Here is a 17,006-nt window from a genome sequence, read left to right as displayed (position 1 = left end):
TTCAGCTTGGGCGAGCTCTGCTCTCTCGGTGGGAGCCCGCCTGGATCTGTGCTGGGAGAGCAGCCTGGGAGGGAGCCGTGGACACTCTCCTTCCGGCTCTGCTCCTGCCGGCCAGCCCACAGGCAGCCTGGTCAGATCCAGCCAGAATTCCAGGAACAAGGTGACCTATCTCACCAACCTTCTTTCACAAGGGCCTGCTAGAGAGTCCTGGCTTTCCGTGAGAAGGACAGAATCAACAACTGATTCCTTTTCAGCAGCTAAAGCATCTGCTCTTTCAGAGCCCAGAACAAGGAAGCAACATCCCAGTATGGACCACGGTTTCCAATGGAAATTATAAACACACATGTCCACCTCTGAGCATCCAGTCCTTGCCAGCTGCCACGTGAGGCTTTGCCCAGCTTTACTCTTTCCAGCCTTTTTTTGATTTTGGTGTTAATTCCTCCTCTTTTTCTAAATAACAGCTCATCGATACTTCAAGTCTCTTGATTCTTGAGAGGAAGTTCATTTAACCATTTGCTCTTTGTTTCTTACTGAGATTGGGATGCGGGTGGGTTGGTACTGCCTATAGGCTGGTGTTCCCTGCATCCTGTATGAGTCTTCTTTTTGAACACGTTGGCTCACGTTATCCCTGTTAGTTCTTTCCCCTGCATCTCAAAAAGAAGGCCAATGAAACTCTAACCAGAACATGACGCTGTGAATTTCAAAGCAGAAGAGATTCTCCATTCTATTTTTGCTCTCTCACAGCTCCTATATCTGAGTCTCATGTTTTTTTTTTTTTTTTTTTGTTTGTTTGTTTGTTTTAGTCCTCATGGAATCATTTCTTCCCAGCAGCTAGAATGAGTCGGGAGGAACACATTTAATGCACATAGTATTTGGGTCCCAAGATAATATGAAAGCACAGGAAGCTGTGGTTTCAGAGAGCTAAAGACACCTGAGTGAGGCCAGGTGAGCAATGAACTTCTCTGCTAGCAGTTCTCCTCTCAGGTTGAGTGAAGACATCCCTTCTCAGGCTCCCAATCCCATGGCCATCCATGCTTTCCAAACCAATTTTCCATAGTTTCTGGTTGTTTTCCTGTATAGTTATTGTCAGTTATAACAACAGTTACATACATGATTTCATATCATCCTACTACCACCCTTCAAAGCAGGCAGGTATCAACACCATTTACAGATGAGGAAGCTCAGAGTAGTTAAGTGACTTGTCCAAGGCCACAGGGCTGATTTGATGCAAGCCCTGGCTACATTCCCTCTAGCACAGCACCCATGGCTTTCTAAGCAGCCCATCTACCAGAAAGTAGATCCAGAGAGGAAAAGCTGTTGCTCAGCCATCGTAATAGGAATGGATTTAGAGAACTCTGTGCCCTAAGTCATTAATAATTACTGAGGGGAAGAGGAATTCTGATTCACTCTTCTGACATTTGACCCAAGTTCAACAGCCTCACAGGAGGGAAGATTTTAGGATGAGTCTCAGATTATGAAGGGGCTCCAGGTGGAAGCAACGTGGGCCATTCCTGTGAAGGATGGCATTTCTTGTAGTATTTTCAGAGGGGGACCAGAATGGGTAGATTGGTGAGATAAGATCCTAGAACTAAAATGACATGGGACAGAAAAGTTCCTGTGAAGGAAGTGCTTATAGAACAGTCACCCTGTCCTCAACCGTGAGGGGCCAAAATGCTGTTTCTGTCCTCTAAAGCAGGGATCGGCAAACTTATTTGGTAAAGGATCACGTAATGCTTTGTATTTTGAGGGTCACACTGTCTTTGTCACAACTACACAACTCTTCCTTATGGTGTGAAAACTGCCACAGACTATACATAAATGAGTGGATGGCTGTGTTCTAATAAGCTTTACTCACACAAACAGGCAGTGGACCATGTTTAGCCTTGAAGCTGAAGTTTGCCAACCCCTGCTCGGAAGCCCAGGAGGCACATCATCTGAGAAATACTGGACGGTGAAAGAAATCGGGGGAGGTTATTCATGCAAATTCCTGCCATTTAATTCAATTCTGTATATAAAAATCCTTAAGTGTTTAGGGGATCAGTTGGAAGAACAGCCTGCTCAGTTTTCTACATAATTTTAGTCAATCTCAAACCATGTCTTTCGAGAGGGATGAGTGAGATAAAATGCTAATGTCACTTACTGTGATGGCCAGATGTTCTGGCCCAGAAGACCCCTGTCAACTCACCCCTCTCCCCACCCCAATGACTCAAAGGAGTCCACTAACCACTGGTAGGGAAGAAAAAGAAAAAGATTACTGGAAGCCCCTCTGGTGATTGAAACCAAGCACTCTGAGGTGCAGACTGTGTGATGAGATTGGCAAAGAAAAGGAAGGCCTGTCACAGAAGGAATGAGAGGGAAAAGGAAGATAAAGAAGCTATGTTTTTGTTGGCTGTCTGGATACCAGAGCCAATCTGAGGGCCTGAGCTCTTCCCCAGGCCAGGACTGAGAGGAATCTCCTCTCCTTCTGTAACAGGCAGACCCTTAGGTGGCTCTGGTTCCAACCCCTTCCTTGGGAACCCCACAGGCCCTTGATATGGGCCCCACTGGGATGGTCGAGAGGCCTACGCACCATGCAGCTCTGTCATATTCTGCCCAGACGCGGACAAACTCGTCCAAGTGGTGAGGCCCTAGGATGGATGAGTCCCGAGTCAGGTACTCAAAGTTGTCCATGATGACGGCCACAAACAGGTTGAGCATCTGGAGAGCATGGGGGAGAAGAGGAGTTAGGTAGTGCAAACAAACCTAACACAGTAAAACAGGTTTCAAGGCCAATAAAGAATTCAAAAGTGTGTGAGGCCGAAGTTCCTAACTAAAGCCCTATTCATCTTGTTGAATGCCACATGTTTTCATCAGAATTTCCACACATTTCACTGTGTATTATTTCACTCTTCAATGCCACTTTATATTTGGAAAGAACCCCACAAAAAGAGTCACTTCATTATCTGTTCAATTAATTTGTTATTGCAGCAGAGGGAGCAGTAAGAGCGACAACATTCTCGAAGTCAAGGCCTGACACCAATCCTCCCTTCTAGCCTCCCCCACCCCAAACCCTGCTCCACAAAAGGAGCCAACAGAACTGGTAAGATGTCTTAGAGCTGACTGCGTAGCTTACTGTGTGAAGACCTGGAAGCCGCTCACGCCCTGAAGTGGCTTCCAAGACCCTGTTGTCTCACTTATTTGCACAACATTTGCACAGCATTTATTGTGCACCCACTGTGCTGCAGAGATCCAGGTGCTAAGGATGGGAAGTAAGAAAGTTTTGTCCAGAGATACATTCCTATGCCTAGCACATTGCTTAAAACAGAGCAGACCTTCACCTGTTCCTTGAATATTCTTAAAGACTTAGTATTTAGCACAGACTGTGATGTATGAGGAACACACAAAAGGTGTAAAATTTTTTATGAGCCATTTAAGAAGCATACACAGACAGGTTACAACGGGACCAGAAAGGGGTATGAATGTGAATTTCGTATCATTTCCAGTTCATGAAATATTATCCATCTTTTATTTTTTCCTTAACCATTTAAGAATGTAAAAACCACTAGCTCATGGGCCATACAGGAAGAGGTGGCAAGCCAGATATGATCCACGGGCTATAGTTCCCCCCATTTCTGGTCTCAATTTTGCAGTAGGCAACAGAATCCACTAAAGGGGTTTGAACTAGGATAAAGACCTAGATATATTTTATCCAGAAGGAGCCCCTGGAAGCAGGGGAGAGTTTTGTGGTGCTTCTGAACCAAGGCAGTAGCAGGAGAGTAGTATAGATAGGAGAATCGAAGGACATGGTATTGACAGAACTAGACCACCTGAATAGCACTGTTTTATTGTTTCTTGGCTGCCTAGAACTCATTTACTATATATCTGGTCTCTTGAGGACCACCCTCCCCCCATACCCAGTTAATATGGTTCAGTGGGGTACCACCTATGACCCAGGTCTCAATCAGTCACTGAACCCCATTTTCCTGGGCCACAGTGATTGGTGATCCAATCAAGGCCAATAAAATGGTATTGAACCTTCTGGGCAATAGACTTGTTCTTCCCTGTGAGTCTTGAATGTGTGAGGACTGGGGTCTAGAGCTGCTGCTACAGCCATCTTGGAGCCAGAGGCTGGGGGTGTTTGGAAAAGAGCTCACAGGGAGGAGCCTGGAGGAAGAGATCCATAAATAAAGAAACTTGGTCCTGGTGATGTCATCTGAGGGCCAGATCAAGCCTGCTAATGCCTCTCCTGCCCCAAGACTCTTCATTTACATATGCCTGTAAAATCCCTTTTTGCTTAGGCCAGATGTAGCCTCGTGTCCTGTCTTTCACGAGTGAAGGAGTCCTGCCTGAGAGACAGAACTGCCTGAGGGGACAAGAGGATTGGATCTCTGTTGATTCCCAGGCAAAATGGCCAGGTGGATGGAGGTGCCAGATATGCAGACGGCATATAAGATAAGGAGAAAGTCTGGAGACAGGACGTGGTTGGAGTCTTCTCCGCAATACAGACAGACTGCTGGCTGTTTCCTAACAACCAGTCTCATTCCTGCTTGCCTTCCTGTTTTCCTCTGTCCCACTGCCTAGAATACAAGCGGATGCCTAGCCGTGTAGCCCCCGGAGGTGATGTCTGGGGTGCTCACCACTCTGTGGAACGACCGAAACAAGCCTGTACTGCCTTCCTCCAGACTTCACTGGTGTGCAAGAGAAACAAACATCTCTTTTGGTTAAGTCACTGTTATTCAGGGAGTTCTGTCTCATGAAACCTGAACCTAATCATGGGCTGGGCCTTTCTTTCTGTCACTGAGATTGGAGCCGCCGTGAATACATATATTCAATCACTGCTTGGGTTCTAAAGGGGTTTCCACATAACCACACGTTTGTTTTACACTCCTTTCAAGGTACTTATTATTAATGTTAATAAAACAGTATTATCCTCGCTTCATATTTGTATAGTCTTTTATAGCGTGGTGTGCACACTCACACCTATTATTTGCTTTAATGCTCCTCTCACCTTGTGAGGCAGGCTTAATTATCATCAGCCCTTCGAGGGCACATGTGTCTCCAAGGACACATTTGTATTCTCACCTCCAAGCACACAGCCTGGCTCATCACAGCAGATCAGTAAGTCTAGAGTGGTTGGTTTGAGTTAAGAAGCTGTGTGACTTGCCCCAGGTCACAAAGTCGGTCTCATGCAGGGCTGAGATTTGAAAGCAGATCATCTCATCCTGAATATAGCCTCTTTAAAAATAACATTAATGTGAATTATGCAGCACCCTCCATCTCAAAATTCTGAGTACCTTTATAGTCTCTAATTAATTTTCCAGTTATATCTTGGTTTCTTTTAAATATTTATTATTAAACACTTACACCATGTAGGATAAAGCTGAGCTGTCCACATGCCCTTCTACCTGCTCCGTATCACCCCTTACAGCAGCCCCGTCAACAAGCACTCATACCCCCGTATGCCTTTCTCCCTTGGACTCCAGCCGACAGAGTGACTATAACCCACTCACAGTTTCTCCCCAGGGCCTCTAAGACACTGTTTTGTGTTCTTTTTCATTGAAAACCTTTCACACCCCCAAGAAGAGAGTGTATTCAAACAAATCCCCGCTCACCATGAAAATAATACCCTTATATCGACTCATTTTCCCTCCCATTTACAGAAGCTACAAAAGGGAAAGTGTCTTGGCCATTCTAGAACAGCAACAAAGCCAAGACACAAGGCAGGCTACCCAAGTCTCTTGCTGGCTCACTCTCTGCTACGTTAACCTGCTGACCACCCTCCAAAGTCTGCCTGCAAGCTGCTTTTCCACACCAGAGAGCTAGACATGTGGCAAATCTCCTCATGATCACTTTAGGGAAGTAGAAACGCTTGGCCATGAGATAATTCACTTGCTGCACGGCTGTGAAATTAACCACTTTTCAGTGGTATTGCCTTAGTTTTAGACTTGTTCAGCGAGTGACATTAGCAGCGAAGCCAAGCTGAGGGGTGTCAGGGTGGCCAGAAACATCAGACCGACCCTTTAACCTATCTGGTAGCACCTTGTCCATGACTGTGCAGGGCAGGGATGTCTGGATGCTGGTGTGCTAACTCATGCTTTCTTCCAAAAAGAATTAAGAAGGCCATCTAGGGCTTCTCACCATTTTCAAAGTGGGTATGCTTCACCTATATCACTTAATATTTACTAATGCCCAAAACAGTCCATTCCCTTTCATGCCTCTCAAGCTGGCCAACTGTCATCAAACAAAATGACAGAAGAGAGATCACATCTATTACATCGTATATTGTCATCACTCTACCTCATTAATGCTACCACTTTGTACTTCCAAGGTACCTTTTCTCTTTTGAAAGTCTCCAAAAGAGAGATAAGATATTCTTAGTCCTCCCTGTAAGATACTATACCTGAAGTATAGAGAAGACAGATTTACTCCAGGTCACAACAGATTCAACATGAAGCTCAATACTCTATTCCCTAAACTCCACTCCACTTGTTGTTCCTTCTCACAGTAATCCTTCCCTAGAAGCAGCAAGAACTGTCCAGTGTCAGCCATGGGAAGTCACCCACCCAGGAGTTGGCTAAGGATCCTGGCCTTTAAAAGTTCCTTGGGAGGGGACCTGGGTGGCTCGGTTGGTTGATCATGCGACTCTTGATCTCGGCTCAGGTCATGATCTCATGGTTCATGAGTTCGAGCCACGCATCGGGCTCTGTACTTGATGGTGTGGAGCCTGCTTGGGATTCTCTCTCCTCTCTCTCTCTGCTCCTCCCTGCTCTCTCTTTCAAAATAAATAAGAGTTTCTTGGAGGATGGGGCGGGATAGGGTAGAGTAGGCCACATCTCAAGCCAAGAGCACAGGGTTTGCTCACCAAGAAGGAGCAGAAGAAGATGAAGGAGACAAAGTAAACATAGGCCAGATCGGTGCCACAGCGCTCATTCTCATTCTGCCCTGATGGCGCAGTGGTGTCGGGCTCACAGCCTTTCTCCCCGAGGCACGACAGCATTATCTCCTGCCAGGCCTCACCTGTGGCACTCCTGAGCCCAAAAGAGATTTTGGTTAGTAGTATCAGGTCTGCGTGTCTCATCCTCTCCTTGGCCCTCTTCCCCAACTCACCCACCCCTTTCTCTTCTCTGCAGGTTCCTTTTGTGACCAGTTAGTGTCCCTCCAGTACTTTCTATCCAGAGAAGAGGGCCCAGGAGGTCTCTCTTGGGCTCTGTCACCTCACCCACTGCTTCTCTGTCTTTTCAGGAGTCTCTGCTGACAGTGGTAGAGATAGTGATGGGACTCTCTAGGGCCACATAAACCTGGCCATCCAGAGTTTCGGCCCTTAAATGGAATTTGGTCCGCAGGAAACTGTCTCCACCCTCCCTACTCAGAGTCCTGGCATGCGTGTTCTGAACTTGCAATTTACAAACTAACCTCTGAGTCAAAGATGTCAAGGAAACTTTCTCTTGTCATCAGAGCATTTTTTCAGAGGTACTGGACCTCCCCACCCCTGCCTCTAGTCTACTGTACATCCTGATAGGATCAGAACACGCAGAACAAGGAGACAAATAGGAGGAGGAGGCAGAGTAACTCTGTCTCCCTCGACAAGAGAGCCGCAGTATAAGAGGTTTGCATCCAGATACCTGAAGAGTAACATGAGGGACCCGAAGAAACTCCGGAAGTTGTTGTGTCGGTTGATGTGACTCTCCTCATCTAATTTTATGTTTCCGAATACCTTGAAGAGAAAAACAAAAAACAAAGAGCATGACTTGAGCTGTGTGATGTGTCCTGCATATGAATATTAGATGCACCTCATCTAATGGGGTTGGCAAATCTATATGCATGGCCTTTCCCAATGGTCCAATCCTGAAGCAGACAACTCAAACCCAGATAGGCTGATGGATCCCATGCTCCTGGCCTGACATGAACAAGTAATTATATTCTTCTGCAGCAGAGAGGACCAAAGACCATAGAAGGCAAGATCTTTTTGAAGTCATTCTGCCTGTAGGTAGTTCCTCCCACACCTAATTTGGTCTTTTTATTTCCATGGTACCTGTCACCATGGTACTCAAGCAGTCTATCAAAGACATACCCCATAAGAGAAGTGCAGGGAAGGAGCTACCCCTGTCTTTCTGTCTCAGGTAGTAATGATTGGAATATGTGTATTTGTAGAACATGTGATTGACAGCTTGGGCAGGTGCGGCCCTGGAATTTGCAAGTGGTTTGGGTCACAGAGGGGCACCTCTATCTTCCTTGGATATGTTTCCATCCAGAGAGTCCAATTTCAGAAAGTCAAAACATCTATAATCTAGAGTCCATGACAATGAATGCACACAAAGCAAAGTCCAGACCAATAGGATGAAGAAAGTCAGAAAAACTGGATACTTAGAAAAGGAGAAAGAATGGGCAGACCTGGCTATAGAATGAATTTGCTAATCTGCTTTCGGTCTTTGAGCCCAGAATGTGGTCACCATGCAAATTCACATGAAAGAAAAAAAAGAAGGGAAAACTCAGAGATCTTTATCCACAGACAGTGAATAATGTTGAACTCTGAGACCCTAAGTCTCTTCGGATGAGAGGGGTACCCTTCCACATGGACTTTCCTCCCAACCATGTTTCAGGTATCAGGATCTATTCCTACAAGTCAATGATGGTACAACTGAAGGCTTACAGGTCACTTTTCCAGCCCTTTGAGACACTTTCCAGACTATATTTAACATACTTCAGTTTATCTAATATATGCTAAATGGAACACATTTTCCCCCGAACAGTTTTTAGAATGTGCAGTTGAGGAACGATCTCTGCCCCCAGCTATTTTACTCAAGTCACTCCCACTGACACCTGCTTTGGGGATTTGTTCTCCACACTGTTTTTCAAAACCCAAATACTACTTGTCTCTCAGGGAGAACGGAAGTGGCAAGGTAGGCAGCACAGGGGAAGAAAGGAAGGAGGAAGATAAGAGGGTGGAGGGCCCACAAACAGACAGACAGTAGAACTGAAAAAATCCCCAACAACCACATTTAGTTCCAGGCACCCCGGGAGGAAACTGTCATAAATCCTTATACCTGTGTTCACATCACCTTCTCTCCTTTTCACTCTCTTGGCCCAACATCTGCAATTTATCACATCACATCCACACAACTTCCAATGTTTTTTTCTACCTCTGACAGTCCTGAAACCACCATTAATTGTCCTCACTATGATTTTCTCAAACACCTTATCCAGCTATCAACTAGTGGGAGGGCATGCTGTGATTTTGCATGAGGTATGTGTGTAACAGTCAAAGAAACTGAAGCTGTTTTGAATCGACTATAGTTCTCAAGCCAAAAATGTATAAATACATATTTATTGTGAAGGCAGTTTTTAAAATCCCACCTTCTATTTATTTATTCATTTTTTATTTTTTAGCTTTTCACTTAGTCCTTGTCCCAGACCAAATTTCCTACACCAAAAGAGCATGAAAGAAAAAGAAGAGATACTGAGACCCACCAGAACGCTTAACAGAAGTACAAGCTTAAATCTACTTTCACTTGGAATCACAGAACTTTAGAACATAAAATGACCTGTGAAGACATCTATCCAACTCGTCTATGGTTCCGGTGAGGGTGTTAAGGCCCAGAGAGGTTCGGTGACTTGACCAAGTTTGTAGAGCTGGTCAGTGGAGGAGCTGAGGCGGAAAGCCTCACCTCCTAATGATCTGTGCCCCTGGACTGTTTCCCATACCCAGCAAGTTACTCCTTCCTTCCCTCTTCAGATTCCTCTGCAAAATTCTCTTCTTCCAAGATGGCTGTGAAAGTTCAGAATAATGGTTCTTCTCACAGATTCATCCTGTTCCTATCTATTTTTCCAATACTGGTCTCCTGCCTTTATGTCTTTCTGTTTGGATGGATCCCTCTACTTTGTTGTGACTATACCAGATACAATTTCTCTAGCCACAAGCTACGTATCTGCATTGTGCACAGTGTGGGGTTTCTATCATGCAACAGGAGGAGGATGGCTCTCTAAAGGCAAGTCACAGTGGGAAAGCCATTTGTGTCCCTGTGTAATGGAAACAGTGCTCCTATTTTGGGGGAAGAAGTCTAAGGGAAATAAGATATTAGACATCACAGTTATTGTAAATATCACAATTTCATGACTGAACAGCTCCCACTTCCCACCAACGGGTCAAATAAATACTTGTATTTGCTTGTTGGTGGGAGGAGAGAGAACATGTAGTACACTAAGAATATGGGTTGTACAGCAGACAGAGCTGAGATTTAATTAAACTCAGCTCTCCCACTTACTGGGACCTTGAGTATGTTATAAGTTACTTAACCATGTTAAGCGTCAGTGGAGACAATGAAACCCACCCATAAACATTTTCACATCACTTTCAAATACGTTAGTCACGTATCGTGCGTGTGCCTGCAGACAGGGAGGAAGAATGGGGTTAGAACATTTTGGAGAGTGTTTGGCACACCCAGGAATTCAAGTATTGGTAAACGGCATTATCATCATTATCAGCAATAATGCTAATAGTTTAGTACTAGAGATGGTGTTATTCTAGTTTATTTTGACTGAAGATGAAAGGAAGTAAGAGCTATTTTAATCATGGACAAAAATTTAAGTTTCATTTGGCTGTTCAAGAACATTTAAATTCTAGAATCAAATATTTGAGAGTTAGAAGGGACTTAATAGACATCATCAAGCTGATCGTAAATTTCCATAGGGATTCTGCTTACAGCACAGCTCTGACGCCATCATGGCATTTCTCCTGAAATATCTTCATTAAAGGAGAACTCACTACTTCTCAACCAAGTCTCACGCTTTTTGATACTTGACATTCTATTGTATTTTGGGAGAACAAAAATCTCTCCAGTAATACAGTTAGGAGATGAACAAAATTAAGAAGTGCATGCAAGAGAGAGGAGCATAAAGAAGAGACATTTCAGAGAGGCTTTGGCAAAAGGCTGCTGACACAGCAAGCATGGGAGATGTGTGCAGTGGCTCCAGATGGCAGGCACTGTTGAGAAGGCAGCTGGCAGTCCAAAGGCAGCCAGACTGCCTGACTGCAGGAGACTGCCACTTGGCTGAATTTCCATGCCAGGGTTTAGTCTCAACATCTCCAAGTCAGAAAGTTAGCCCCCCTGAAACAAGCAGACAGTCCAGTGTATCTAACTGGATATGTTCATGGGATGTGTCACTGACTGTTTATAGTAGGAGTCCACCTGCCACAAATGACAGTCACTTTAGGAAGATCTTATGACATCTTCTGCTCAGTGGACCTCTGGCTACCTGCATAAATATCCAGGATGGAAACATGGCCCTTGGGTGTCCCTAGGATTAGGCAGGCTGCTAGGATCCCTTTGAGTTGTTCCCAGTGGTAGGTCTTAGGGTGTAAATCTCAGCCATTCAAGACTTAACTCAGATATATTTTGTGCTGTTGTGTATGAGGGAACAACCATCTGACCTTCTTTTAGGTCTAGCTCAAATATGGGAGATGCTGAGAAATGGATCATCATGAGCCTCACCTCCTCCTTGGTCTTATGCGAGACCTCTCTGGCTAAGAACAGTGGTGTCACTTTTGCTTTAGCCCTACTGTTGTGTTCACAGAAGTCCCACTACTTGTAAGTCAGCACCATGATCTGATAACCTCAGATGAAACCCCTGTACCAGATCTGTACTGCAAATACCTTGGTAACCTGAGTGGGGAACCGTGCATATGTAAAATTCCCAAGGTGACATTGCAATAAGATCTTGGGAGCATGCCCATAGGCAGGCAAAAAGGGGTTCGAAGCACCCTCCGCCTTGGATGCTAAGGCTGGTGAGCCAGTGACAATCTGTCACTGTCCCCAACCAGGCCCCAATATACCGGCTCACCTGCATCCCGATGATGGCATAGATGAAGAAAAGCATGGCAATCAAAAGGCAGACGTAGGGGAGGGCCTGGAGAGAAAGCAGAGATAGGACCATGAATTCAAAGGGAGGCAGCTCACAGGCTCCACACCCACAGTTACAGGCAGTACTAGAACTCCTGCCCTGAAGCCGATTTTAGTGGAAGGCTGGGACTCCCTATTCCCTGGGGCTATTCTGATTTGGAGTGCCACACTTCTGCAGATGTCCGTGTCCTCTGACAAATATGTAAGCTATTGTCCATAGACAGACTTGTCATTTACTTTCTGTCAAGAATGTTCATTCACCCAGAAGTGTGGCCCAGATCTCTAAGGAGAGCTAGGGAAACTTCCTGGGCTTGAGATTCATCCCACTTTGCATGCAGAATATTAATAACCGGGGCAATTGTGATGCAAATTACACAGAAAGCACCTAGACTGGGTCCTCAAATACCTATGTTACCCCTTCCCACTCCCTCACTCAATGCCAAGCCCATAATAGAGAATCTGGAAGCAAAGAAGCCAGCTAGGGGTCTCAGTTGTTTGTCAGTTCCTAGAAGACCCCTTCATCTTCCGACGAAACTCTCTTTCCAATGTTTAAGCCTCCTGGCACTTCATTACATATCATGCAAAATTCCAAAAAGCCCTTTAAGTGTTAGCCATTGCAAAACCCTGCCATGAAGCCATGCGGCACAAAATTCCATATCATGTAAGCTAACTGCCACTGTGGGATGATAACATTTCAATTGTAGGGGTGAAGGGGGCAAGTGAAAGAGATGTGAGGTAGGGAACTGCCTACCTACAGAGAACTGGCTGGGGGAGGATGTAGGGCAATTTCCTTTGGGGGCCAGGGAGGGCTCTATGATTTGGGGGTGATCTCCATGCTGACATGGAAGCCTCTCTCCTTTACCATTCAGGAAGCTTCCTGGAGGACCGTGCAGCTTGCAGTCTCCATTCTATCCTGAGTGTGTGCAATGCGCCTCCCAGGAGACTAGTTGAAGGCTTTCAGACTGCAGGGGCAGGGCAGGGCTTATCAACAGAGCTAACTAAATGAAGAGCCTTGGGAGACTTTTAGAATAGACTTTAGAATAAAGGATAAAATTAAAATGCGACCAAGTTGCCTACAGAATCCCCTCTCCAGTGAGGTGCTGACTCCCAGGATCTATAAGGGAAATGGCTGCCTTTCAAGGGGCCGTGTGAAGACTCCGTCTGCTGAAAGGAGAGGGCTGGGAGGCAGGTTTCTTACCACTTGAGGTGCCGCTACCTTCTATCACCGTCTGCTTACTTCCTGCCCTTATTCTACCTTCTACACTCCAAGGTCTCCAGTCCCTAGCTCATCTCTCCCTACCACACCCCGCCAGCTTTTGGGAAAAGATCAAAGATTTATTCTGATCTCCTTTCTTATCATGTTATAAATTCTAACTCAAAATAAGGATAAAGAGGGAAGAACAAAGTAGGAGTCATTGGTTGGAGAACTGAGCTATGGTCACGGCTGGTGGAGGGGGGAGGGCGTGGCTATGCCATGGCCCCCGGGGGGCAGTTTATATTGTGTGGCTCCTTGCTGTGTATTTGCAGAGGGAACCTTTGTTAAGCCGACTTTCAGAAAACAATTTCTATACTGTGTCCTGGGACTGTTCCAAAAAGGAAACACCTATCCATCACAGTGTCACCTAGAGGCTGATTCACCTTGTCTTCACTGTTCTATATTCACTGCAATAAGCCAACCATTTGACCATCAATTTTTGACATGCTTTTCTTTGCCCTCAACAGTATGCAGTTTTACAGAGAACTGGCGAGCATGATAATGTGACAGGCTGACACATATTTCTTGAGAGACTCACTAACTGTAACTTATTCGAAAGGTCTCTAACAAAAAGGTTTTAAAGAGTGGTGTGTGTATCAGATTCTAAATCCGAATTGACCTGAGACTCGGTAAATTCTTGCTAAGGTTTTAGATTTCTCCTCTGTCATGTGGCTTTGGAAAAACTCTTTCCACTGAGGTGAGAATAGATGAGAAACCCCATTGAGAGGGTTATGACACCAAACAATTACTATGGATATGATAAAAATGTCAAGGTTGCTGGTAGGAGCCTGAACATCCTTACAACTCTTCTCATATATCAAACCTGCAGGATCTCAATGGAGAATAAGTCAGTAATGATGGTGTAGGGTGCACACTTTTCCAAATGATGAAGAAGAAATCACTGAATTCACTGGCTTAACCTCTTTAGTTCAATTAAAATACATAAACAATTAAAATAAAGGAGGCAATTTAGTAAATTCATGATTTCTCATCTTTGAATCAATTTCATCAAATTTATTTTTAAAGCACATTCATTGAAAAGCTTTTTTTTTGAGAGAGAGAGAGAAAGCGAACGAGCATGTGTGAGCAGAGGAAGGGCAGAGGGAGAGGGAAAGAAAGAATCTTAAGCAGGCTTCATGGCCAGCATGGAGCCTGACTCGGGACCCAACCTGGGGCTTAATCTCATGACCATAAGATCACAACCTCAGCCAAAATCAAGAGCCGGACACTTAACCAGCTGAGCCACCCAGGTGCTCCCAAAAGCTTTAAGAGGAAATAGTAGGCATTTGGGCAGCACTTAGACTCCCAAAGCCTTAAAAACAGACTATGATATCTGCTACAGCCTGAAGACATTTAAATATGTTTGGAAAACTTCTTTTATAGGAAGTTTCTGTCATTAAAGTGGGTTTCAGGTATCTTTAAAACTTACATTTATTACACATACACCTCTGTGTAGCCCCATGAGACCATTCAAAGAAGCTCACCACATTAACTTTGCCCAAGCATCCTATTAGATAGTAAGACACAGAGGTGACCATTAGCATGCCATACATTCAGGGGTTCAGGAAACACACACTGATGAAGACATGGATGGGACTTATGAATTATCTTGCAGAACTTTTTATCTTTAATTTTTTTTTAATGTTTATTTATTTTTGAGGGAGAGGGAGAGACAGAGCGTGAACAGGGGAGGCGTAAAGAGATAGGGAGACAGAATCAGAAGCAGGCTCCTGGCTCCGAGCGGTCAGTGCAGAGCCCGACACAGGGCTCGAACTCACAAGCTACAAGATCGTGACCTGAGCTGAAGTCAGACGCTTAACCGACTGAGCCGCCCAGGCGCCCCACGTTGAAAAACTTTTAATGTGACCTACAGCCATTGGCAAGTCCCTCAAAATGCAGAAGATGCATTACTACAGGTGTCTGGCTCTCTACTTGGACAGGATCGCTGGAGGAGCTTTGGAATACCTCGAGAGGGAGCACACCTGATAAAACAGGCCTCAGCGGACAAAGAAGGGAACTGAGTTATAATGTGGAGGTGTTTTTCTAGAATGAGATTCTCTCCAGTTAAACACAAGCTGCCTGCTGCCTGGCTGAGCTGCATTATAACTAAGAACTGCTGTATCTATTTAATGCTTCTGACAAACACTCATTCCTCGAGGTGAAGGGACCAGTGTAATGACACTGTGTGGCCCGGCTGTGCTGTCTGATAAGAAAGAGAGGAGGATCTGGTGCTGCTTACCTTAAAGGACTGTACAAAAGTCCAAAGTAAAATACGGATGGTGTAGCCCTGACGTAGAAGCTTGATGAGACGAGCAGCTCGGAAGAGCTTCAGAAAGCTCATATTGAAGCCACTGGTGTTCACCAGCTGGTGGACCAAAAGGAAGCATATAATTAGTGACATTACGGTCATTTAGCAAAAACTAAGCACTAGTATTTGCATATGTATCCCTCATTCAGCTCATGGAATTGGGACACAGATTCTGTCTTGTTTTCAACCCCATCGTCAACTGATGGGCCAGTGAGGACCATCTCTCTAAGCCTTCCCAGGCCTGTACTCTATTCCCAGGTAGAAGGGTATGGGTAGGACCCCAGAAGAGTGCCCTGCATATATCATACAAAACTAGCCTCCCTAGTCTTCTAAGCAGGCCTAGTGGTCCTAACTGCACTTAGATGCCCAAGAACATACCTAATAACCCCTCCAGGACATATGGTGGCCATGTCAACATTCAAAGAGAGTTATGATGAACCCTCCAAGTCTTCTTTAGGATAAACAGTTTTAGGGTAACAATTCAGGTCTAACAACCTTGATGGCAAAGACACTATGCCTCTCTTGTGCCTCCTAAAGAATCTAGCAGGACACTGTGTACACGAGCCCTCTTCTGGTATGGTCTATTGCACTCACCCCATTAGGTAGCTGCTTTTTGAGTCACGCAAATGAAACAGAACCTTCCATGAGATCCAGTCAGTGCCCTCCAATGTTTGCATTTCCTGGTGGATGCTCAGGAATGAGGAAATGAACTCCCAACACCAAGAGGGCTACACATTTGGCTGGACGAGTTAAAAATGGGCTGTACGCACAGAAGGATTTTTTTTTTTTTTTTTTTTTGCTATTCCAGGGCCAAGCTTAAAGACAAAGATGTATGAGCCACTCACCTTGCTGTCTGTCAGAATGATTTCTGTGATACTGCCAATCACGGTGATAAAGTCAAAGATATTCCAGGTATCTCGAAAATAGTTCTGCCATGTGAATTCGGTCATGGGAGCATCAGAAAAAGGAGGAAAAGAAATGGTGAAGAGAAACCTTTCATTACATAAGTTTGTAACTTGGAATTAAAACTTGTCAGTTCATGTACAAGGTCATCCTAACTTTGACTTCAGTTTCCTATGTCTAATCGGAAATGCTATTTCTCCTTTACTGATTTGGGCATTTCTCATTTGGGAAGCAGTCTCATCACTACTTGAAGACCTTGTTTTTGAATCTGTCACTAAAAAGCTACATAAAAATATGTAAGAAAGAGATCTGTGGCCAAGAACATTATAAAGTCCAAAAAAAGGCAAGATCATTGTCACCCATAAGGCAATAAAATTATTTACAATATCACTCTAAGGCTTTCTACAACTTTAAGTCATCTATATTATACCATGTGATTCTATAAATATACAGTTCTGACTTTCAACTATTAATAAAAATCACAGAGATGTTCTAAGTGATTAAAGGTCAAAGATGTGCCAAAAATCTCCTCCTAACTCCACGGGGCAACAGGACAAACAAGACTTCATCTTTCCCCTCTTTCTCTGCTTTATTACAACTTTTGAGTAATAAAATGAGTGTACTGAAGGAAATGGAGGAGAAATAAAGGACCTGGAAGATGCAC

General features: G+C 44.6%; 1 protein-coding gene across 3 annotated transcripts in view; it reads right to left on the bottom strand.

The window, feature by feature from the left end:
• The window catches only part of CACNA1E (calcium voltage-gated channel subunit alpha1 E), a 310,524-nt gene that overhangs the window by 18,750 nt on the left and 274,768 nt on the right, over window positions 1-17,006 (bottom strand). For all 3 annotated transcript variants that reach the window (XM_047077294.1, XM_047077295.1, XM_047077296.1), the window contains 6 exons: window positions 16,285-16,368; window positions 15,371-15,496; window positions 11,818-11,883; window positions 7,602-7,693; window positions 6,842-7,007; window positions 2,570-2,697 (listed from right to left, as the gene is read on the bottom strand). In XM_047077294.1, coding sequence (XP_046933250.1) covers window positions 2,570-2,697; window positions 6,842-7,007; window positions 7,602-7,693; window positions 11,818-11,883; window positions 15,371-15,496; window positions 16,285-16,368 — 662 coding nt within the window. The remainder of the gene's footprint in view (window positions 1-2,569; window positions 2,698-6,841; window positions 7,008-7,601; window positions 7,694-11,817; window positions 11,884-15,370; window positions 15,497-16,284; window positions 16,369-17,006) is intronic.

The sequence above is a fragment of the Lynx rufus genome, unplaced genomic scaffold, assembly GCF_022079265.1.
Source record: "Lynx rufus isolate CCGP_SWC_20201006 ecotype Redwood Valley unplaced genomic scaffold, mLynRuf1.p SCAF_15, whole genome shotgun sequence".
Taxonomy (NCBI): domain Eukaryota; kingdom Metazoa; phylum Chordata; class Mammalia; order Carnivora; family Felidae; genus Lynx; species Lynx rufus.
This window is presented reverse-complemented; position numbering and strand designations above follow the sequence as displayed.